The sequence below is a fragment of the Oryx dammah genome, unplaced genomic scaffold, assembly GCF_014754425.2.
Source record: "Oryx dammah isolate SB20612 unplaced genomic scaffold, SCBI_Odam_1.1 HiC_scaffold_10, whole genome shotgun sequence".
Lineage (NCBI taxonomy): Eukaryota > Metazoa > Chordata > Mammalia > Artiodactyla > Bovidae > Oryx > Oryx dammah.
The window spans coordinates 35,617,247-35,642,154 of NW_024070194.1; the positions used below are offsets into that span (position 1 = coordinate 35,617,247).

A 24,908-nucleotide genomic window follows, 5' to 3' on the forward strand; every position below is an offset into this window, starting at 1 on the left:
TTTTAAATTTAGTGTTTAGGTAACATATATAGATTTTCTTTCTTCACTTTTTGCATTTCATCATTTTTTCCTTTCATTTAGGGTAAAGCTGACATTAGAGGGTCTGGAGGAAGATGATGATGATAGAGTATCTCCCACTGTTCTTCACAAAATGTCAAATAGCCTGGAGATATCCTTAATAAGCGACAATGAATTCAAGTGTAGACATTCACAGCCGGAGTGTGGGTATGGCTTACAGCCTGACCGTTGGACAGAGTATAGTATACAGACAATGGAACCAGATAACCTAGAACTAATATTTGATTTTTTTGAGGTAAGTATATTTCACTGAAGAGGGTGAGACAATATAGACATGAGCTTATTTTTACATATGTTTTGATTTTTATTGTAGTCTAATTTATGTAAACATAGAGATGTTTACTCCTCTGTACCTTAGCAGATTTTAAAAAATTAGAGTTGCCAGACTCATTAACAATATAATTGAGAACTTCAAAATTGCATTCAAATTATGACCAGATGTCTTGATGTCTGTGTATTTTAAACATAAATGAATGTACCCAAAGCTGCTTTGAAGATTAGAGGCTGTTACTTGATAGGCAAACTGATGTAACTAGCATGATTGAGCCCTCTTCATGACTGAAGTTTTGTTTATTGAAGCATTTTATAAGAATCCATTGTAATAGTGAACTCATTTTTCCAACTTTACTTGATAGTATAAATATGTAAGAAAAGATAGTTGCTGTGAAAATTGTGCCAAGTTATTCAGACTCTGTGCTGCCAACTTTCTAGAGCTGTTTGTGATGCTTATCTTGGCTTTGGGGCTATTTAGCTGCTCCTCACAAATAAAACTGGGTCCTCTCCTAAGGTCCTGGCTCTTTCATATTTCCACTCACATTTACACCAGATTAGAGTTTGACTCTTTGAGGGTGGGGAATAAACCTTCCCCAACCATAGCACCTAGCCAGTGTTTCTGAAAATAGCAAAATTCAGGATGGATTAGAACCTGAGTAAGTCTTATAGCTGTATAATGTAAAGTTATCTTGCCTAATTAATAAGATCTGTGAGACATTTATTATAAAAATATGAAGTTTTGGTTGAATGTTTCCTTGTTCTTTTAGTACCTACCTATTAGTTATCTCTCAAACAGCCTGACTTCCCTTTCATTTGGTTAGCAGTTTTGGAAGTACTAATTTATTCATAGACTAGGTGGATAAAACACACTATATAATCTCAAGTATTCAGTGTCCTAGAGGTTACTATCCCTCTGTGTCATCTGTGTAGATGCATTTATAAGGAACAAAATATACATTAAAAGTGAAAGTGGAAGTCACTCAGTCGTGTTCAACTCTTTGCGACCCCATGGACTATATATATAGTCTAAGGAATTCTCCAGGCCAGAATACTGGAGTGGGTAGCCTTTCCCTTCTACAGGGGCTCTTCCCAGCCCAGGGATCGAACCCAGGTCTCCCTCATTGCAGGCAGATTGTTTACCAGCTGAGCCACAAGGAAAATAATTATATCTTGGGCTTCCTTAGTGCTCAGTGGTAATGAATCTGCCTGCCAAGCAGGAGATGCAGGCTCAGTCCCTGGGTCAGAAATATACCTGGGAGAAGGAAATGGCAACCCACTCTATCTAGTATTCTTGCCAGGGAAATCCAATGGACAGAGGAGCCTGGTGGGTTTTAGTCCATGGGTTTGCAAGAGTTGATCACAACTTAGCAACTAAACACCAACAGGTATATCTTAGTCTTTGAATATAAAAGTACTTAGAAACATTCAGTCGACGCTTTATATTTGCATAATGTATGTTAGAGGATCAGAAGTACAAATCAACAGTAACGATTAATGAACATAAAGTCTTAAATATACTATGTATTAAATATCTTTGCATACTAAAAGAAAATATGTTACTTGTTACAACAAAGCTATCTAAATTACCTGAATATAAATTCGGTTGTATTTCTTATTGATTTCCTTCCATGGATTCCGAGTTGGTTTTAAGGGTGTCTTTTTTGATCTTTTATTGGAGAATATTCAATTATAAGAATTTGGGTTATTCTTATCCTTATTTTTCAGGAAGATCTCAGTGAACATGTAGTTCAGGGTGATGCTTTTCCTGGACATGTGGGTACAGCATGTCTTTTATCGTCCACCATTGCAGAGAGTGGGAAGAGCGCTGGAATCCTTACTCTTCCCATCATGAGCAGAAATTCTAGGAAAACAATAGGCAAAGTGAGAGGTAAGCTTAGACAAGCATGGTGGCCCTTTACAAATAAGCAAAGTTTAAGTTAGGATTCTAATTAGTTTCAAATTGTGCTTTTGAGAATGGTAAAGAATTAATAAGTTGTTTCAGAATCTTAACAAATACATTCCCTGGTTGCTCATTGGTAAAGAATCTGTCTGCTAAGCAGGAGACATGGGTTTGATCCCTGGGTTGAGAAGATCCCCTGGAGAAGGAAATGTCAACCCACTCTAATATTCTTGCTGGGAAATCCCATGGACAAAGTATCCTGGGGAGTGACGGTCCATGGGATCACAAAAGAGTTGGGCATGACTTAGTGACTGAACAACAGCAATTTTCTGGAAGCTTTACTCTGAATGGTCATTGACTTGATTTCTCTCTTTGATCAGCTGATAAAGCTGGTTTGATGGTGTTTAAGTGTAATTGAGTTCATCGTAGCCTTTTAATTGTCTTTCTTTTTCCCTTCCCCCTTTTTTCCTATGAAAGTTGACTATATAATTATTAAGCCATTACCAGGATACAGTTGTGACATGAAATCTTCATTTTCCAAGTATTGGAAACCAAGAATACCATTGGATGTTGGACATCGAGGTGCAGGGAATTCTACAACAACTGCTCAGTAGGTTGAATATTTGAGTAGTACTAGCATTTGGTAGCTTATGCTTGATGATAAGGTTTAACCAACTAAAGGTCAAAGGATCCTTTTAATTATTACCCTGGATTTAAATGTAATTTTGTAATTGGGCTTTAAATTGGCTTGTAAATACCTATGATTATTAGAGCTTGATTTAAGGAATGCACACACCAATCAAGTAATGGTCAGTCTTATTTTGGGGATGGTAAAGTTAGCCTCAAAATAGAGAATAAATACTGTGTCCATTATTGAAAATATAGTTGACTTCTTTACTAAATTTATCTTTTCTTTATTAATGATAACTATATTTCTATATATTTTCTTTCAGGCTTGCTAAAGTTCAAGAAAATACTATTGCTTCTTTAAGAAATGCTGCTAGTCATGTAAGTGAACCTCTCTTTAAACAACTTTGGACAAGTGATCCACAGGTAGAAAAGTAGAGAGTTGTAGGTTGGGACAGCCTCCTCCAGTCTGCATTAATAGGATAAAAGGGAGAATATTTCTGCTTTTTCTAAATATGTTTCTGAGTGAAGATAAAATATTTCTAGGCATTTTAATTTCGGTTCATGGTGCAGATTAGAACTAAAGCAATGGAATCCTAAGCATCCTCTTAAAAGTTAATTAGGTGATTTGTAGTATGGTTGATGTATATTGCATAAATTATAGGTATACAATATAATTATTCACAATTTTTAAAGATTATGCTCCATTTATAGTTATTGTAAAATGTTTGCTATATTCCCTGTGTTGTATCCTTGTAGCTTATTTTAAACTTGATAGTTTGTACCACTTAATCCCCTATGCCTTTATTGCCCCTCCTGCCTTCCCTCTCTCCACTGATAACCACTGTTCCATGCAAGTGATGTCATATAGTATAGTCTTTCTCTATCTGATTTAGTTCACTTAGCATAATACCTTCCAAGTCCATCCATGTTGTTACAGATAGCAAAATTTCACTCTCTTTTATGGCTGAGCAGTACACAAAGCTGAGCTGTGTGTGTGTGTACATACATACATCACATCTTTATCCATTCAGTTTGGTTTCTTTATATCTTGGAAGTTGTAAATAATGCTACTGTGAACATTGAAGAGCATATATGTTTTCAAATTAGTATTTTTCAGCTATATCTAGGAGTGGAATTGGTGGGTCATATAGTAGTTCTCTTTTTAGCTTTTTGAAAAGCCTTCATAACTGTTTTTCACAGTGTCAGTACCAGTTTACATTCCCACCAGCAGTGTAAGAGGGCTCCGTTTACATGCTTGCCAGCATTTATTTCTGTTCTTTATGATGATAGCCATTCTTTTGATGATAGTGAGGTGATAACTCATTGTGGTTTTTTTGTTTTATATTTCTTTCTGGCTATCCTTGGATCTTTGTTGCTCTGCAAGGGCTTCTCTAGTTGTGGCTACTCTAACTGCAGAGCAGGAGCTCTAAAGCATGCGAGTTTCAGTAGTTGTGGCACAAAGGCTTCGTAGTTGTGGTGCACAGGCTTATTTGTCTCACAGACCAGAGTTTGATCCTGTGTCCCCTGCATTGGTAGGTGGATTCTTAACCATTGGACCACCAGGGAAGTCCGGTTCTTTGTGGTTTTGATTTGCATTTCCCTCATGCTGAGTGTTATAACATTTCCTATATCTGTTGGTCATCTGCATTTCCTTTGGAAAAATGTATACTCAGTTCTTCTAACATTTTAAATAATTGGATAGTTTGGGGGTTTTTTTGATGCTGAGTTGTAAATTTTTATGTTAGATATTAACTCCTTATTAGTCCTGTCTCTTCACTTGGGCTTCCCTTGTGGCTTAAATGGTAAAGAATCTGCCTGGAATGCAGGAGACCCAGGTTCAATCCCTGGGTCGAGAAGATCCCCTGGAGAAGAGAATGGCTACCCACTCCCAGTATTTTTGCCTGGATAATTCCATGGAGAGAGAAGCCTGGTGGGGGGTCGCAAAGAAAAACACTTAGTATGTCAGTTTGCCTCCTGTATACCAACCTGATTATGTTGAACTTCTTAACTTTTTCTAATATTGTGTGTGTGTGTGTGTGTGCGCGTATAAAACTCCTTATATATATATTATATGTATATAAAACTCCATATATATATAGATATATATATATATATGGAGATATACATGCAGATATATATATATATATACAGATATATATATATACTGTATACCATCCTGATTCTAACCTGATCATGCTGAATTTCTTAACTCCTTTTATATCGTTATTCAGTTAGTGGTTGTTTTTTTTTTTTTTTTTTTAGCGTTTAGGTTTTTCAGTACCTGAAGTTTGACATTGTAAATCAAGAGCCTGTGTGTTTCCTCCCCCATCACCTTCTACTGTACCTCAAGTTAAGCCTCATGTTTTGAAGTTAAAACTAAGGGGAAAACTGAGAAACTCTATATTTCAGTCTTTTCCCATTGTCCTCCACATACATGCCTTAAGCTTTGCCTTTTTAAAAATAGTTCAGCAAATAAACTTGATTTGTTAGATTTTAATTTTATCACTTATATGAAGCAAACAACTATTCTAAGACACACTTTTCCCATATTTTAACATCTCTAAAATTGGGATAGGATTTATAACTGTCTTAACTTGTCATGGTTTGATTGGCATTGTTTTTTCTCCCGCTTAGTGGTATATAAAATAATGATGCATTTTATATTTCTTGAGCTCTTAGATTGATTATCATAATCATTTATTTTATGTTTAAAAATGTTTAGTTGATAATTTTGTGTTGAAAAGATGTTAAAATATAATTATGCTGTGCTGTAGGTCATTATTTGTAACTATTTTCAGTTCCTTATAGTTAAGTAATCTAAACATGGTTCTATTAGCTTTGCACACATGAAGATCCCTAATAAAGAGCTTTCAGGGTGTCTGCTTTTTGAGGGAAGATTCCATTGAGCCCTTTTCTGTTGAAACCCTTTTTACTCTCAGGGATCACTTTATAGAATGTCTTATGTTAGCTATGAAAGGCTCGTTTGGTTTCATGTTAAAGACATCCTTGAAGAGGTTTCGGTTATTATTGGCTTATTTCTTAAAACTTGCTCACACATTAATTTTTTTTTCTTTTTAATTTTTGGCCATGCTACACTGCATGTGGTAGATTAGTTTCTTGGCTAGGGCTTGAACCCGGGCCCCCTGCAGTGAAATGTGGAGTCTTAATAACTGGACCACCAGGAAAGTCCCTCACACATGAATTTTGAGATCAGATTTTATCCCTTAGTAAATTTATCTTCCTAAAGGATGGTAATCATGTAAAATTAAACTTTAAAACTGGGAAGCTATACTTTATGTATAATTGTTTTAACTCTTTACAGGGTATAGGGTTTTTTTTTTCCCTCTTTGATAAAAATGATTTGTGTTATTTTCTTGTTGACAGTGGAAGCAGCTAAGCTTATTTCCTGCTTCAGAAGTTACAGAGGAAGCAGACTCCTTTGGTTCTAGCCTATGATCTATATGCACTGACAAGTTAAGCATTTTTCTTGATTAAAGCTAGGGTAAGGGATGGAAACATGTCCATCCATTCTTACACAGCACTTCTCTGGGCCATAGACACCATCAGATCTTGTATCCTTTGATCCCAGCTGGTTTTCTTATAGTGAATTCACAAATTTTGTCAGTTTGTTTTTAGCCTTTATTTGGATTAATTCATAAGTCATGGATCTGACTTAAGTCTAATTGGTGTACATATTTCTTCATTTAAGTTTCTATTAGGAAATTTGGTGTATACATTATTCTTGTTATCCATTTCTGTTTTCTCTTTTCAGCAGAAGTTGTAGTTTCCTCTTTAATCTGATTATTGAGGTTTTATTAAGAAAGGCTATATAGTGTTGTTCAAGTGCACCAAGTAGCAGAGCTAAGAGATTGCAGCTTTTCCTGTTCCCACCTCACCTTTGAGGTTTGACTGTTGAACGGAGATGTGCAGGGGCAACAAGATGGGAGGTAGCCATGCCCCAGACTCCTTGTAGGCTCCATTTCTGCTAATAGCAGGAGCAGAGGTAACACTGGTGGAGACTGTCCACTGCCACAGAAAGGCCCTGGAGTGTGTTTGAGTCGGATCAGTACCCAATTTTTTGCCAGGAAAAATTGTTGTGCTGTTAAAAAAAGAAGTTATAATTGTTTTAAAAGATTACCTTTTAGAAAAAGCTTGAAGTATAGCATTAAATAATTCTTGAGGAAGTTTTTGTGTGTATAGATAGGTCTATACTTTTACAGTGAACAATACATTTGTTATGTTCTTAGAGTTTTAGATGTATTGTGGGCTAGATAATATTTTTCAATTTTTTTTTTCCTCTCAGGGTGCAGCCTTTGTAGAATTTGATGTACATCTTTCAAAAGATTTTGTGCCTGTGGTGTATCATGATCTGACTTGTTGTTTGACTATGAAAAAGGTATGTAGAAATTCCTTTAATTCTTACAGTTAGACAAAAGTTTAAAAATTAGCAAGTTTCATATATACATGCCATTATACATAAGAGACTTGAGCGTCTGTAGATTTGGTATCCATGAGGGGTCCTGGAACCAATCCCCAGCAGACACTGATGTATGTATGCTCAGTTGCTTTAGTCATGTCTGACTCTTTACAACCCTGTGGACTGTAGCCTGCCAGGCTTCTCTGTTCATGGGATTCCCCAGGCAAGAATACTGGAATGGGTGGCCATGCCCTCCTCCAGGGCATCTTCCTGACCCAGGGATGGAACCCACATCTCCTGGCATTTTCTTTAAAACTGTGATGGGTATCGTTTTCAATTGAGTAGATCTGAAGTTAAGACAGAAAACTGGAGAACTACATGGGAAAGAATGAATTTGAACATTCTCTAACACCACATACAAGATAAACTCAGGGCTTCCCTGTGACTCAGTGGTGAAGAATCCATCTGCCAGTGTGGGAGACACAGGTTTGATCCCTGATCCAGGAATATCCCACTTGCTGTGGAGCAGTTAAGCCCATGTGCTACCAACTATTAAGCTTGTGCTCTAGAGCCTGGAAGCCACAACTACTGAACTGAAGTCTTCATGCCCTTGATTGACGCTCTGCATCAGGAGAAGCCGTCTCTAACCACAACTAGAGAAAAGCCCATGCAGCAACAAAGACTCAACACAGCCCAAAATAAATAAAATTATTTAAAAAAAACAAGAACCCCCAAAGTGGATTAAAAACCTAAATGTAAGACCGGACAGTATAAAGCTTAGAGGAAACAGGCAGAATACTCTTTGATACAAATTGCATCAATATTTTTTTGGATCTGTCTCCTAGAGTAATGCAAATAAAAAACAAAGGGGATCTAATTACTTGGAAGCTTTTGCACAACAAAGAAAACAACCTACTGACTGGGAGAAAATATTTGCAAATGACGCTACTGACAGTGGATTAATTTCTAAAATATACAAACAGCTCTTATAATTCAATAAATGGGCTGAAGATCTGAATATACATTTCTCCAAAGAAGACATACAGGTGGCTAACGGGCACGTGAAAAGATACTCAGTATTACTGTCAGAGAAACGCAGATCCAAGCTATAGTCAAGTACCACCTCTTACTGCTCAGAATGGCCATTATCAGAAAGTTGAGAAATAATAAATGCTGGAGAGAGGGTATGGAGAAAAAGGAACCCTCCTGCACTGTTAATGGGAATAAATTGGTGCAGCCACAATGGAGAACAGTATGGAGATTCCTCAAAAAATGAAGTAAGTCTATATGATCCTGCAATACCACTCTTGGGATTTCCAGAGAAAATTATAATTTGAAAAAATACATGCACCTTAATGTTTATTGCAGCACTATTTAGAGTATCTCACGCATGGCAGCATCCTGAATGTCCATCAGCAGATGAATGGATACAGATGAATGTGTTAAGATATATACATGTACAGTGGAATACTACTCAGCCATAAAAAAAGAATTAAATAATAGCACTTAGAGTGACATGAATGGACCTAGAGATTATCATACTAAGTGAAGTAAGTCAGAAAATGAAAGACAAATACCATATGATATCACTTACGTGGAATCTAAAATATAATACAAATAAACTTACAAAATAGAGACTTAGAAAACAAAATTATGGTTACCAAAGGGGGAAAGGGATTATTTCATATAAATTTGGAGTTTGAGATTAGCAGATGCAAACTGCAATATATAAAATAAATAAACAACATGGTCCTACTGTATATCACAGGGAACAGTATCTTAATTCAATATCTTATAATAACCTGTAATGGAAAAGACTAGATATATCTATTTATATATACATATATGTTTGTGTAACTGAATCACTGCTGTACACCTGAAACTGATAAAACATCGTAGATTAACTAACATGTACCAGACACTGCATCAATTCAGTTCAGTCGCTCAGTTGTGTCCGACTCTTTGTGACCCCATGAATTGCAGCACGTCAGCCCTCCCTGTCCATTACCAACTCCGGAGTCCACTCAGACTCACGTCCATCGAGTCTGTGATGCCATCCAGCCATCTCATCCTCTTTCAGGTCTTTCTCTTCCTGCCCCCAATCCCTCCCAGCATCAGAGTCTTTTGCAGTGAGTCAACTCTTCCCATGAAGTGGCCAAAGTACTGGAGTTTCAGCTTTAGCATCATTCCTTCCAAAGAAATCCCAGGGCTGATCTCTTTCAGAATGGACTGGTTGGATCTCCTTGCAGCCCAAGGGACTCTCAAGAGTCTTCTCTAACATCACAGTTCAAAAGCATCAATTCTCCGGTGCTCAGCCTTCTTCACAGTCCAATTCTCACATCCACACATGACCGCTGGAAAAACCATAGCCTTGACTAGACGGACCTTAGTCAGTGAAGTAATGTCTCTGCTTTTGAATATGCTATCTAGGTTGGTCATAACTTTTCTTCCAAGGAGTAAGCGTCTTTTAATTTCATGGCTGCAGTCACCATCTGCAGTGATTTTGGAGCGTAAAAAAAATAAAGTCTGACACTGTTCCCACTGTTTCCCCATCTAGTTCCCATGAAGTGATGGGATGTCATGATCTTAGTTTTCTGAATGTTGAGCTACATAATGTAGTGTAAATCTGTGACAAGGCACCTGACTGCCTGCTGGTGGATTCTATTATATTCAGTCATATGAGTTTGGATTATTTTCATTTATAGAAAAGGATCCTTCCCTTATTGTGAAATGGTGTTAGGAGAAGGAAGGAGATGCACCTATTTATTTATTTAAATCATCTGTTGTTGGGGGGCACCATGCTGCATGGCTTGGGGACTCTTGCTTCCCTTACTAAGGATTGAACCCAGTCCCTCAGCAGTGAGAGTGCTGAGTACTAACCACTGGATCACCAGGGAATTCCCAAGATGCACCTATTTAGATGAAAGATGGAGAATTAGACTTGGGACAGGTTGTTTTTGCTGTGGGGGAAATGTTACTGCAAAGTGAAACAAAAACGGATGGAATGGTGAAGGAACCAAGATTGAGATTAGTGACTCTATCTGTAATTTCTTAAACTCCGTGAGGGTTAATTGAAGAGTTTAACTGACCCGTCATTTTTATCAGACTTTGATTGTTCTTTGATTGAACCTGAGTTAATTGCAGAATGAAAACAATAAATTGTTTATTTTTTTAGTATTCATTTTTAAGTTGATATTTTCCTTATAAAACCAATTTATGTACATTTATTTTTATATACCAGTTTTTTCATATACCAGTATATTTTTATATACCAGTATTTTTTATACCAATAGTTCAGAAGATTATGAAGTGGATCTTCAGTGGTGGTCCAGTGGTTAAGAATTTCTGCCTGCCAGTGCAGGGGATTAGTGTTCAATCCCTGGTTCAGGAAGATTCCACATGCTATGGGGCAACTAACCCCACTTGCCACAACTCCTGAGCCCACTGGCCGCAACTATGAAGCCTGTGCTCCCAGAGCCTGTGCTCTGCCATAAGAGAAGCCACAGCAGTGAGAAGCCTGAGCACCACAAGGAAGCCTGCACTTGCCACCACTAGAGAAAGCCTGGGCGGAGCAGTGAGGACCCAGTGCAGCCAAAAATAATAAACAAATAAAATTTTAAAAAGTAAAAAGATTATGAAATGAAACATTAATCTTCCTTTTTCTCCTTGGTCATACTCTCTTCTCTACTTGGCAGTTTCTTGTGTATCCTTCTAGAAAAACTTACATAGTCTCATACTATATGTACTTGATGTGAAAATGAATAGACATACACTGGATTTTAATTTGTTTGTTGGACTGATGATTTACTGGTGGTGCATTAACTCGTTTCCTTAAGATAGAAGTGCCTGAATAGTGTGACTTTTGATTTATTAAACTCTAATAAAACAGATTTGCTTATTGTGAAAGCATCTATAATCAATTTTTCCATGACAATTGATTTCTGTGGTTGTTTTTAACCAAACTTCAGTTTAAAAGACTTTGAAATGTTTAGAAACTTGACAGAAACTCATCCATACTTGGATCATGCTTGCCTGTTGATTTCCTAGTCATGTAGCATGGATATATGTCAAATGTATACAGCCTGGCAGGAAACAGGAGAAATTACTGATCTATGGCTTGGTTCTCACTGTGTCTTCAGTGCTACAGCTTCTTCCCAGCTGTTTTTTTCTTCACTAAAAAAAATGGTTTTATCTACATTAAAAACAAAAAAGCCAGAATTTAAGAGCTGGAAGGTGGTGTTAGGTAGAAAGAGCTCCCCTTCGTGGGCTCACTGTGACCACCAAACAATTATTTTTATCAGAAAACTGAGACATAGGGACTGTCTAGAGTAAATATTCAGTAATAACTTACGGCCCCATTTTCTTCTTTTTAGAAATTTGACGCTGATCCAGTTGAATTATTTGAAATTCCAGTGAAAGAATTAACATTTGACCAACTCCAGTTGTTAAAGGTAATAATAGTGTGAAATGTTAAATCTTTTTGATTTTACATTTATCATTTAGTTTTAGCTCTATTTGTACTTGTCTGTATATACCAATGTTCTCTTTGCCCGTGGGGATGACTATATATACATGATGTGTAGAGGCTATGCTTTGGTTTTCTGTTCTATTAGGAAGAATGAGTTTGTGCTCATCCATCTGTCACCTTTAACAGTTTCCATGGATCCCACCAGCTTTTGCTTTCATGAAGGAGATGGGGCTATAAGTCTTCGTAGGCCATAGGGACTAGCTATAACCTTAAGTTGTCTCTGGTCTGCTTTCAGTTTAGTTCAGTTCAGTCGCTCAGTTGTGTCCGACACTTTGCGACCCCATGAATTGCAGGAGGCCAGGCCTCCCTGTCCATCACCAACTCCCGGAGTTCACTCAGACTCACGTCCATCGAGTCAGTGAAGCCATCCAGACATCTCATCCTCTGTCGTCCCTTTCTCCTCCTGCCCCCAAACCCTCCCAGCATCAGAGTCTTTTCCAATGAGTCAGTTCTTTGCATGAGGTGGCCAAAGTATTGGAGTTTCAGCTTCAGTGTCAGTCCTTCCAGTGAACATCTGGGACTGATCTCCTTTAGGATGGACTGGTTGGATCTCCTTGCAGTCCAAGGGACTCTCAAGAGTCTTCTCCAACACCACAGTTCAAAAGCATCAATTCTTCGGTGCTCAGCCTTCTTCACAGCCCAACTCTCACATCCATACATGACCACTGGAAAAACCATAGCCTTGAGTAGATGGACCTTTGTTGGCAAAGTAATGTCTCTGCTTTTCAATATGCTCTCTAGATTGGTCATAACTTTCCTTCCAAGGAGTAAGAATCTTTTAATTTCATGGCTGCAGTCACCATCTGCAGTGAGTTTGCAGCCCCCAAATAAAGTGACACTGTTTTCACTGTTTCCCATCTATTTCCCATGAAGTGATGGGACCAGATGCCATGATCTTCGTTTTCTGAATGTTGAGCTTTAAGCCAACTTTTTCACTCTAGTCTTTCACTTTCATCAAGAGGCTCTTTAGTTCCTCTTCACTTTCTGCCATAAGGGTGGTGTCATCTGCATATCTGAGGTTATTGATATTTCTCCCGCCAATCTTGATTCCAGCTTGTGCTTCTTCCAGCCCAGCGTTTCTCATGATGTACTTGGCATAGAAGTTAAATAAACAGGGTGACAATATACAGCCTTGATGTACTCCTTTTCCTATTTGGAACCAGTCTGTTGTTCCATGTCCAGTTCTCACTGTTTACTTCCTGACCTGCATACAGATTTCTCAAGAGGCAAGTCAGGTGGTCTGGTATTCCCATCTCTTTCAGAATTTTCCACGGTTTATTGTGATCCACACAGTCAAAGGCTTTGGCATAGTCAATAAAGCAGAAATAGATGTTTTTCTGGAACTCTCTTGCTTTTTCCATGATCCAGCGGATGCTGACAATTTGCTCTCTGGTTCCTCTCCCTTTTCTAAAACCAGCTTGGCCATCTGGAAGTTCATGGTTCACACATTGCTGAAGCCTGGCTTGGAGAATTTTGAGCATTACTTTACTAGAATGTGAGATGAGTGCAATTGTGCGGTAGTTTGAGCATTCTTTGGCATTGCCTTTCTTTGGGAATGGGATGAAAACTGACCTTTTCCAGTCCTGTGGCCCCTGTTGAGTTTTCCAAATTTGCTGATGTATTGAGTGCAGCACTTTCACAGCATCATCTTTCAGGATTTGAAATAGCTCAACTGGAATTCCATCACCTCCACTAGCTTTGTTTGTAGTGATGTTTTCTAAGGCCCACTTGACTTCACATTCCAGGATGTCTGGCTCTAGGTGAGTGATCACACCATCGTGATTATCTTGGTCGTGAAGATCTTTTTTGCACAGTTCTTCTGTGTATTCTTGCCACCTCTTCTTAATATCTTCTGCTTCTGTTAGGTCCATACCGTTTCTGTCCTTTATCAAGCCCATCTTTGCATGAAATGTTCCCTTGGTATCTCTAATTTTCTTGAAGAGATCTCTAGTCTTTCCCATTCTGTTGTTTTCCTCTATTTCTTTGCATTGATCGCTGAAGAAGGCTTTCTTATCTCTACTTGCTATTCTTTGGAACTCTGCATTCAGATACTTATATCTTTCCTTTTTTCCTTTGCTTTTTCACTTCTCTTCTTTTCACCGCTATTTGTAAGGCCTCCCCAGACAGCCATTTTGCTTTTTTGCAATTCTTTTGCTGGTCTGCTTTAGCTCTTTTTATTTCATACTTGACCTTCTATGCTATTATTGATTTTTATACTTATTCTACTAAGAACCTTCTCTGTTTTATTGATCATATAATTTTACTTGATGATCCTTCCTGTTCTCATTAGATATCTTAAATAAATGCTTGTTTGAGTATAAACAGTTTCCTAACCTACTGATTTATATATTCTCCTCTCCTTGGTTATTTGATCATGATCTTTTGTATATGTATGTAAATATAAAATATATACACTGATAAGGGCTTATTCTTATTAAAATAATAATTCTACATTTTATGTTTTTTCTAACTAGCTAGCTTTTCAAGCTATAGCTCTGTTAGCCATATCGTCAGAATCTAAGGCCTTTTTTTAATGATTGCATTTTGTATGTGTGTGTGTGTTTTCCAGCTCACTCATGTGACTGCATTGAAATCTAAAGATCTGAAAGGTATGTACCAATATGAAAACATTGTTTTCATTTCATGATTAGCATAATGAATTTTCTTATCCATTTTAATGTACTCTTTGTGACCTTAATATAATAGTTATATAAATGTAATGTTATAGATGCAAAGGCTTTACATATAATACTTGTCAAATGAATATGTGTCATGTATACAGAAAGCATGATTTTTTACTTTTATGAGTTTTCGTAGCTTGATGATCAAAAATCTTTATTATTTTGTACCTACCAATCTTTCCACACATTCTTAAGTGTTATAGAGGACAAGAGTGTATCAAATATAGAATCTAGCCCTATATAGGTATTTGAACTAGCTCTAGCATTTATCAGCTATGATGTCCATCTTTGTGTTTAACCATTACATGCTCCACTTTCCTCAATGGAATATAAAATCCCTTTGTAATTCCCCTTTGCTTTCTGCCCCCGTAGAACTTAATAGTGTATGGCATTCATCTTAGCTTCAATATGTCCTTTTTAACCCTTTATTTTTGCACATGTCGTATCTCTTCCACCAGAATGTAAACCTCCCAAGGGTGTGAAAATAGTTTTATATTCCCTGAAAAATTTATAATAAATGGTTATAGTAGGTATTCATTAAATGTTTATCTGCAGTTAGGATAACAGGATAGTTGTAATGCCTTTATAAAGGCATTGTGAGGTGCCCAAAACCCCAGAGCATAAATATGACTTTGCAAGCTTGTAAATGTTTCATAACTATTATAGTAAAATGAATTTACTTTTAACTTATTTTACTGGAAAATTTTATATGACTTAGTTTTTGAATTTGCATTGCACAGGATTAGTTACTTGTTGGTTTTGTTTTACTTTTTGTTTATTGGGGAGGTTTAAATCTTGATAGAAAATTTTTTTCTCTAGGTAAAAGTTCTGTGTACCTTGACATAATTGATTTTGGATTAAATGATAATGCTAACAAAGACACAATGGTACTTGTAGAGTCTCTTAATTTTAACTTGCTATTTCACGTAGAAGTATTAGCAGGACTCAGTTCAGTTCAGTTCATTCTCTCGGTTGTGTCCGACACTTTGCGACCCCATGAATCACAGCACGCCAGGCCTCCCTGTCCATCACCAACTCCCAGAGTTCACTCATACTCATGTCCATCCAGTTGGTGATGCCATCCAGTCATCTCATCCTCTGTCGTACCCTTCTCCTCCTGCCCCCAATCCCTCCCAGCATCAGAGTCTTTTCCAATGAGTCAGCTCTTCGAATGAGGTGGCCAAAGTATTGGAGTTTCAGCTTTAGCATTAGTTCTTCCAGTGAACACCCAGGATTGATCTCCTTTAGGATGGACTGGTTGGATCTCCTTTCAGTCCAAGGGACTCTCAGGAGACTTCTCCAACACCACAGTTCAAAAGCATTAATTCTTCGGCACTCGGCCTTCTTCACAGCCCAACTCTCACATCCATACATGACCACTGGGAAAACCATAGCCTTGACTAGACAGATCTTGTTGGCGAAGTAATATCTCTGCTTTTGAGTATGCTCTCTGGGTTGGTCATAACTTTTCTTCCAAGGAGTAAGAATCTTTTAATTTCATGGCTGCAGTCACCATCTGCAATGATTTTGGAGCCCCCCAAAATAAAGTCTGACACTGTTTCCACTGTTTCCCCATCTATTTCCCATGAAGCTATGGGACCAGATGCCATGATCTTCGTTTTCTGAATGTTGAGCTTTAAGCCAACATTTTCACTCTCCTCTTTCACTTTGATCAAGAGGCTTTTTAGTTCCTCTTCACTTTCTGCCATAAGGGTGGCAGAAATTTTTTCCATGATCCAGTGGATGTTGGCAATTTGATCTCTGGTTCCTCTGCCTTTTCTAAAACCAGCTTGAACATCTGGAAGTTTGCAGTTCATGTGTTGCTGAAGCCTGGCTTGGAGAATTTTGAGCATTACTTTACATAGCCCTTAACCTAAATGAGATATAAAAAATAATTGCTTGCAACTTCTTTTTATAAAGTATAATTTTTATAAGAAAATAATGACTGTTGAGATGATACACTTAGATGTTCCTATTAAATGTTGTAAAGTGGTCTTCATAAAGGATGCTCATTTTGAAAATGGGGGTTTTATTGGTTACAATTACTAAATACAAGAGCCTTCAAAGTACTGTATGTGAAAGGATCTCATAACTACTTCCTTAAAGAATTCAGGGGAAGGTCTTTGTGATCAAGTGGCATTAATCTACTGAGTTTTTATAATTTAAAATTTCAGAATCTATGGTTGAAGAAGAAAATTCCTTTTCTGAAAATCAGCCATTTCCTTCTCTTAAGATGGTAAGTTCTTTACTTAGGGTAATGCTATCATTAATTCTTCTATATCTGAATAATTTATTTTGGTCTTTTAAATGGGCACTAAAAAGGATGTGTAATGTAAACTAATGTTTGATGCTTTTTAGAGAAGATACATTCTTGTCTATTTGTGTACCTTTTTTAAATGAGAAACTGATTTGCTCAGGTGAATAAATTTCATAACTCAATGGATTAATTTGGAGAACAGAAAATTCACTTATTTCTGTATATAAACAGAGAGGAAAGGGCATAGAAAAGGGGTTGCAGAGGGAAGTGTGATGATGGGAGAGGCATTTTTATAAAATATAAGGCTGGACTTTGGCTTTTAGAGAGAAATTCTCCAACCAAACAATGTAGGTACCCTGGCTACTTAAAATGAGATACAAATTTTAAGAATTCACTCTGAAAAAGTGTAACAAAAATTCACATGAAGATTTAAAACTAGACACAGTTCATAGAGGAATTCCTTTGACAGGCAGGTCATATACCCTCTTTTATCATGCTGAATCTCCTTTTGTTCTTGTTGGCTCCATTTCCTAATTTTCCTGTTTCCCCCTGTATTTCTGGTGATGTGTCAACTACAGTAGTTTTCTTAGGGAAAAAGTAGGTAATACCTGTTTATCATGATTATTTACCCTCTAAAAAGGATGCTACAAAAAACCCCTATAATAGTCATTGTCCTAGTGCCTTTGGAGAAGGCAATGGCACCCCACTCCAGTACTCTTGCCTGGAAAATCCCATGGATGGAGGAGCCTGGAAGGCTGCAGTCCATGGGGTCGATAAGAGTCGGACACCAATGAGTGACTTCACTTTCACTTTTCACTTTCATGCATTGGAGAAGGAAATGGCACCCCACTCCAGTGTTCTTGCCTGGAGAATCCCAGGGTCGGTGGAGCCTGGTGGGCTGCCATCTGTGGGGTCGCACAGAGTCGGACACGACTGAAGCGACTTAGCAGCAGCAGCAGCACTAGTTCCTTTAGGTCATGGTTTGAATAATTTTTCAGATATGTATGAAGGCTAGCTAAGTCATTCCTTCTAGCCCAAAATACTGAAATCATTTGGTTCTTAGAAATTTCATGATTTCGGGACATGATTTCATAGAACAGAAAAACAGATTTTTTAAAAAATTGTGTTTCAGAGGGTTGTCCTTTTCTGATTGTGCATTAGTCCAGTAAAAATATGGCAGATACATTAAGTAAGGCTAAACATATCAGAGAAGAAATTAAAAAACCCCACAGGAGATTGAATACAGCTTGTTTTAGGTATTGTACTTTTCATGCAGCTGGTTAATGCAGACCAGGGCTATATCCAGGGTCACCAGAATTCCAGGCTATATTCTTATTCTGTTAGCATTCTTTTACTTGCTATTATAAAATTAAATAACACATATACTATCCATGTTAAGTTTCTAAATTTTGAAATAAATTGTTCTAAATTAATTTTCTGCTTTAGCATGCTTGAGTATTTGACAAAACAAATTGGTGTTTGAATAAACCAGCTGCTTGTAGGTTAGTAAACAAGCTTCATATTTTATTTTATTTTATTAAAAAAAAAATTTGGCTGTGCTGGGTTTTCATTGCATCCCATGGGCTTTCTCAAAATTGTACCACAGGGGCATTTCATTGAGGTGTGCAGGCTTCTCTAATAACTGGAGCATGCAGGCTCAATAGTTCTCTAGTTGCTCCATGGCATGTGGGAAGTTAGTTTCCTGACCAGCAATCGAACCCACATTCCCTGCATTGGAAGGTGGATTCGGTTTTAACCGATGGACCACCAGGGAAGTCTCAGGCTTCATATTTTAGATTATATTTTAATTATGCCAGGCCAAGTGGTATTACTGCATAGTGTCTAGGTAATTTAGATAAATTGATACTCTGTTATTTATATAGATAAAGACTTTTTTTATTTATGAGCGTCTTTAACTTCGGAGATAACATCTTTCCAGGGAGTTATCACTGTGGTACAAGTTACGTATCACCACCTTCAAAACAAAGCTAGAAATTATGTTCTTTTGTATAACTATATCTTAGTAGATTGACCTGGATGTGATTCAGAAAATATGACAGATGTCTTTTTAAATTCATGAAGCTGCTTGTCTGTTATTACTGCTCACTTTAGTTGTTCAGTACTAATGGTGAAAAGGATTTTAGGTTAGGATCATCTCAATGGTTAGTAGTAATCAATTATCACATGCTAAAGACCACTGTCTTTGCTATTTAATTTGTTTTGACTTTCTTATTCAATTTAATCATTAACCAGGTTGTCAGTTTGAGTACAAGAAAAGATAGTGGTTTTTTTCAACAGCACAAAGCGCTTTATCCTTACTAGTGATATGTTTTCTTACAGGTTGCTTTTTGTAATAAATTTGTTTTTCTTTTTTTCCTTCTTATTCTACCATTCATCTCACCAAAAACGAAACAAAATTTACCACCAACAAATGCAACTCTAGGTTTTAGAATCTTTGCCAGAAGATGTAGGGTTTAACATAGAAATTAAATGGATCTGCCAGCAAAGGGTAAGCCATTCTCCATGTGACCCATTCTTCTTTCCTCCCTCTCATTTCTTTAAATGCATTGATTCTTGTCTCTTTGTTTTAGTGGAATAAGTGAAACTGAAATCTTAGGGCTTCTTCCAGCAGGCACAGTGCTTGTTAGACCTTTTAAATAAAGCATAATTTACACTTATTTGAGTTCTTAAAAGTTAAGGAGTGGGCAGCCTTTCCCATCTTCAGGGGATCTTCCCAACCTCCAGACTGAACCCAGGTCTCCCGGATGGCAGGCAGATTCTTTACCAGCTGAGCTACCAGGGAAGCCCAAGAATACTGGAGTGGGTAACCTATCCCTTCTGCAGGGGATCTTCCTGACCCAGGAATCAAACTGTGATCTTCTGCATTGGAGGCGGATTCTTTACCAACTGAGCTATCAGTTATGACGAAGCCCAGTTATTACATTATAGTAGAAAATCCAGTTTACATGCCTCTCATGCGCACAGTAATATGGACAATTTCTGGGACTTGTAAAAGGAACAGGGAGAAATCTAACCAGTCAGAACTTTGTAAATGATTAGTATTTGTCTTTTTACCCTCATCTCAATATTTACCTTAAATAATTGTCTAAGCAGTTTTTTGTTAAGTGGCAGTAGCTAGTAGTAATTAGGAAAAGAAATTTCGGAAAAATTTAGTCATTCTTTTGTTCAATAAAGAATTATTTATTGAAAAGCTGCTACTGTGCTTAAATGGTGAAAAAGAGCCTTGACTTTGTGGAGCCTAGTAGTGTTCTAATCCAGGAAAACAACTAACTCTTGGATGTATCAGATCAGGTTGCATGCTAAGAGTGCTGGTTAGGGTGGGGGGACATTGGAAGTAGTTAATCCAGGCAATCTTGGTATTTGTTTTGGTCAGAATAATCAAAACTGTCCTGAAAGCATGTCTTTTACATCGCTATTTATGATAAGCTGGTCCTGGCTAACATGTTTTTCCTAGTACTTGATTTTTAGTTTTCAGAGCTTTTAGAATAACTGTAATGACTAATATTTTAAATTTTTAGTATTTGGTGATCAACAGGGCTCTTAGTATTTTATCTATATTTAGAAAATTAGTTTTTGAGGGTACTTAATATGCCTAAGACTCAAGAATGAGATTTTTAACTGGTAATTCTTAGTTACCAGGGATTTTTGGCTAGTGAGTTAACAAATAAAGTGGAGTCTTTTTGTCCACTTACAGTTTATGAAGATTATATAAAAATATTTTAAAGTCACAGTAGATTTCAGATTTCTAGAATTTTAGCTTTTATTTTGTTAAACTTCATTAAAACAAAAGTCAATTGATATTATAATCACTTTGTATGTAAGCATCTATACCTTAATAATTCACATAGGCTTTTGCTTTCCTTATCTGTAAAATACTAGTTGGACTATTCTCAAGAATTTTTCTTAGTACTGTGATTCTAGGGTATTTAATGACTTTTGTTTTCCTATTCTTCCATAGGATGGAATGTGGGATGGTAACTTATCAACATATTTTGACATGAATCTGTTTTTGGATATAATTTTAAAAACTGTTTTAGAAAATTCTGGGAAGAGGAGAATAGTATTTTCTTCATTTGATGCAGATATTTGCACAATGTAAGTAGTTTTTTTCTCCTATATACTTAGACTGTAGCTAGGATTTAGAGTAGTTTTGCTGCAGTAGGAGATAAGGAAGTTTTCAGCCTTCACCTTTGATTTGTCTTCTGTATTGCATTTTATATATTCCCTACATGAACACCTTATTACCAAATTCAGACTTAAATTGAAGAAAGTAGGGAAAACCGCTAGACCATTCAGGTATGACCTAAATCAGATCCCTTATGAGTATACAGTGGAAGTGAGAAATAGATTTAAGGGCTTAGATCTGATAGATAAGAGAGCCTGATGAACTATGGAATGAGGTTCGTGACATTGTACAGGAGACAGGGATCAAGACCATCCCCATGGAAAAGAAATGCAAAAAAGCAAAATGGCTGTCTGGGGAGGCCTTACAAATAGCTGTGGAAAGGAGAGAAGTGAAAAGCAAAGGAGAAAAGGAAAGATATAAGTATCTGAATGCAGAGTTCCAAAGAATAGCAAGTAGAGATAAGAAAGCCTTCTTCAGCGATCAATGCAAAGAAATAGAGGAAAACAACAGAATGGGAAAGACTAGAGATCTCTTCAAGAAAATTAGAGATACCAAGGAAACATTTCATGCAAAGATGGGCTCGATAAAGGACAGAAATGGTATGGACCTAACAGAAGCAGAAGATATTAAGAAGAGGTGGCAAGAATACACAGAAGAACTGTACAAAAAAGATCTTCACGACCCAGATAATCATGATGGTGTGATCACTCATCCTGGAATGTGAAGTCAAGTGGGCCTAGAAAACATCACTATGAACAAAGCTAGTGGAGGTGATAGAATTCCAGTTGAGCTATTTCAAATCCTGAAAGATGATGCTGTGAAATTGCTGCACTCAATCTGCCAGCAAATTTGGAAAACTCAGCAGTGACCACAGGACTGGAAAAGGTCAGTTTTCATTCCAATCCCAAAGAAAGTCAATGCCAAAGAATGCTCAAACTACCACACAATTGCACTCATCTCACATTCTAGTAAAGTAATGCTCAAAATTCTCCAAGCCAGTCTTCAGCAGTATGTGAACCGTGAACTTCCTGATGTTCAGTCTGGTTTTAGAAAAGGCAGAGGAACCAGAGATCAAATTGCCAACATCCGCTGGATCATGGAAAAAGCAAGAGAGTTCCAGAAAAACATCTATTTCTGCTTTATTGACTATGCTAAAGCCTTTGACTGTGTGGATCACAATAAACTGGAAAACCCTGAAAGAGATGGGAATACCAGACCACCTACCCTGCCTCTTGAGAAATGTGTATGCAGGTCAGGAAGCAACAGTTAAAACTGGACATGGAACAACAGACTGGTTCCAAATAGGAAAAGGAGTACGTCAAGGCTGTCTATTATCACCCTGCTTATTTAACTTCTATGCAAAGTACATCATGAGAAACGCTAGACTGGAAGAAACACAAGCTGGAATGAAGATTGCCCGGAGAAATATCAATAACCTCAGGTATGCAGATGATACCACCCTTATGGCAGAAAGTGAAAAGGAACTAAAAAGCCTCTTGATGAAAGTGAAAGACTAGAGTGAAAAAGTTGGCTTAAAGCTCAACATTCAGAAAACGAAGATCATGGCATCTGGTCCCATCACTTCATGGGAAATAGATGGGGAAACAGTGGAAACAGTGTCAGACTTTATTTTGGGGGGCTCCAAAATCACTGCAGATGGTGACTGCAGCCAAGATGCTTACTCCTTGGAAGAAAAGTTATGACCAACCTTGATAGCGTATTCAAAAGCAGAGACATTACTTTGCCGACGAAGGTCCGTCGAGTCAAAGCTATGGTTTTTCCAGTAGTCATGTATGGATGTGAGAGTTAGACTGTGAAGGAGGCTGAGCGCCAAAGAATTGATGCGTTTGAACTGTGGTGTTGGAGAAGACTCTTGAGCGTGCCTTGGACTGCAAGGAGATCCAACCAGTCCATTCTGAAGGAAATCAGCCTTGGGATTTCTTTGGAAGGAATGATGCTAAAGCTGAAGCTCCAGTACTTTGGCCACCTCATGGGAAGAGTTGACTCATTAGAAAAGACTGATACTGGGAGGGATTGGGGGTAGGAGGAGAAGGGGACGACCGAGGATGAGATGGCTGGATGGCATGACTGACTCGATGGACATGAGTCTGAGTGAACTCCGAGAGTTGGTGATGGACAGGGAGCCCTGGCATGCTGCCATTCATGGGGTCATAAAGAGTCAGACACTGCTGAGCAAATGAACTGAACTGAGATGTCTTGTACATCCCTGGGTTGAAGTACCTCACACCCTGTGTTTCATTTTACAGACATATGAAATCCTCCTTACGGAATTGTAATCCTTCAAGGGTTTTCTTTTTGCCCATTTCTGAGAGCATTTTAACTCTTGTATAGAATGATATAATTTTTTCTTTTCTTTTTTTTAACTTACAGGCAGTATATGTTAATGTTTGTTATACCTCTGTAACGAGTATGCCTTTAATTTCTTTTTGTTTATATTTTTAGTATTTTCTCAAATTTGAAAGCGATATGTTATGGTTATCTGCCCATTGAAAAATATTTTTTAAATTGTCTTTTTTTAGGGTTCGGCAAAAGCAGAACAAATATCCCATATTATTTTTGACTCAAGGGAAGTCTGATATTTACCCTGAACTCATGGACCTCAGATCTCGGACAACTCCCATTGCAATGAGCTTTGCACAATTTGAAAATCTACTGGTAAGCTATGCTTGAATTTTTTAATATTTAGTTTTTGAAAAATATTTTAGAGTAATAGTAAAATTATGCATTACCTTAACATCTGAGTGGTTAGTTTTGACTTATGTATAATGAGCAGATAGCTCTACATAAAATGAGAATATTAAGTTACAGACTGAAAAGCAGTTAAATGACTACTACTGACAAAAATTTTTTTGCAGGCCTAGGTTAAGTATGTTTTGTAGTTTAGTGTTCTGAGTGGGTTTTATGAATCATCTAAACTGGTTTGATTTATTAAATTGAAAGAAAAAATTCTAACGTTTTCCTTCCCTGTCCATTCTACTTTACAGAATACTAATATAGAGTATGACCATTTTAATTTGTAGTTAATGTTACTTTTTCATTAGTAACTTATTTTTCATCTTTTAGGGAATAAATGCACATACTGAAGACCTACTCAGAAATCCGTCCTATATTCAAGAAGCAAAAGCTAAGGGACTGGTCATATTCTGTTGGGGCGATGATACCAATGATCCTGAAAACAGAAAGAAATTAAAGGAATTTGGAGTTAATGGTCTAATTTATGATAGGTATTTGTTTTTTATGAAAAATTTTCATGGATTGTTAGAAGAGGAAAAGTAGTATAATTATCTTTACATTTATTTGTCAGTGAAATTTTTTCAATCTTTGGAGTATACCACAGTCACTTGGGAAGTTTGTTAAAAATTCAGAGTGCTCACTAACATAGAAGATATATTGACTCATCTTGCAGTTGGAGGTGGCTGTTTGCCCTAAACTTGTTCTCTGTCTGTATGAACTTTCTTGGTGGTCTCATCCAGTTCTGTGGCTTTTCATACTTTGCACATCCCCAAATATCCTCCATGAGGGCAAGGCTTTGCCTGTTTTGTTCACTTTGGTATTACCAGTTTTTGGCTCAATACAATAGCTTAAATAATTTGTTTTTAAATAAATTTGCTGGTTGTTTAAAATGTAAGTCTGAGATCTCTGAGAGATGAAAAGGTTGCTTAGTGTAAAAAAAATCTGGGGTTAGAAGGTTTACTCTGCTGAGGGGGTTTAGTGGGTTTACTAATACTTGAGCAGCATCAAGTAAGCGATAAAATTTGTTACCAGACCTGCTTTAAAAAAATACAGTCCTTGGATTTAGTTCATATTACTGTTTGTTCTATAAAGTTATATTGCTTACTTAATAAAGCTTTCCCCACCCCCGCTATTTTGTCTGTATTAGTGTTGTCTTAAAACTACAACCCGGATAATGCCTGCCTTTTAAAGTATTTGGCTAATATTTCTTTAAGCTGCATAATTCATGATTCTTTCTATTAGA

At 37.1% G+C, this 24,908-nt stretch overlaps 1 protein-coding gene across 4 annotated transcripts in view; it reads left to right on the plus strand.

The window, feature by feature from the left end:
- Nucleotides 1-24,908, plus strand: part of GPCPD1 (glycerophosphocholine phosphodiesterase 1) — a 68,797-nt gene that overhangs the window by 35,393 nt on the left and 8,496 nt on the right. For 3 of the 4 annotated variants that reach the window (XM_040247902.1, XM_040247905.1, XM_040247903.1), the window contains 12 exons: nucleotides 82-313; nucleotides 2,077-2,239; nucleotides 2,729-2,861; nucleotides 3,205-3,259; nucleotides 7,185-7,277; nucleotides 11,672-11,749; nucleotides 14,396-14,435; nucleotides 16,682-16,743; nucleotides 19,208-19,273; nucleotides 20,744-20,880; nucleotides 23,452-23,587; nucleotides 23,996-24,156. In XM_040247902.1, coding sequence (XP_040103836.1) covers nucleotides 82-313; nucleotides 2,077-2,239; nucleotides 2,729-2,861; nucleotides 3,205-3,259; nucleotides 7,185-7,277; nucleotides 11,672-11,749; nucleotides 14,396-14,435; nucleotides 16,682-16,743; nucleotides 19,208-19,273; nucleotides 20,744-20,880; nucleotides 23,452-23,587; nucleotides 23,996-24,156 — 1,356 coding nt within the window. The remainder of the gene's footprint in view (nucleotides 1-81; nucleotides 314-2,076; nucleotides 2,240-2,728; nucleotides 2,862-3,204; nucleotides 3,260-7,184; nucleotides 7,278-11,671; nucleotides 11,750-14,395; nucleotides 14,436-16,681; nucleotides 16,744-19,207; nucleotides 19,274-20,743; nucleotides 20,881-23,451; nucleotides 23,588-23,995; nucleotides 24,157-24,908) is intronic. The other variant, XM_040247904.1, reaches the window with a different exon arrangement.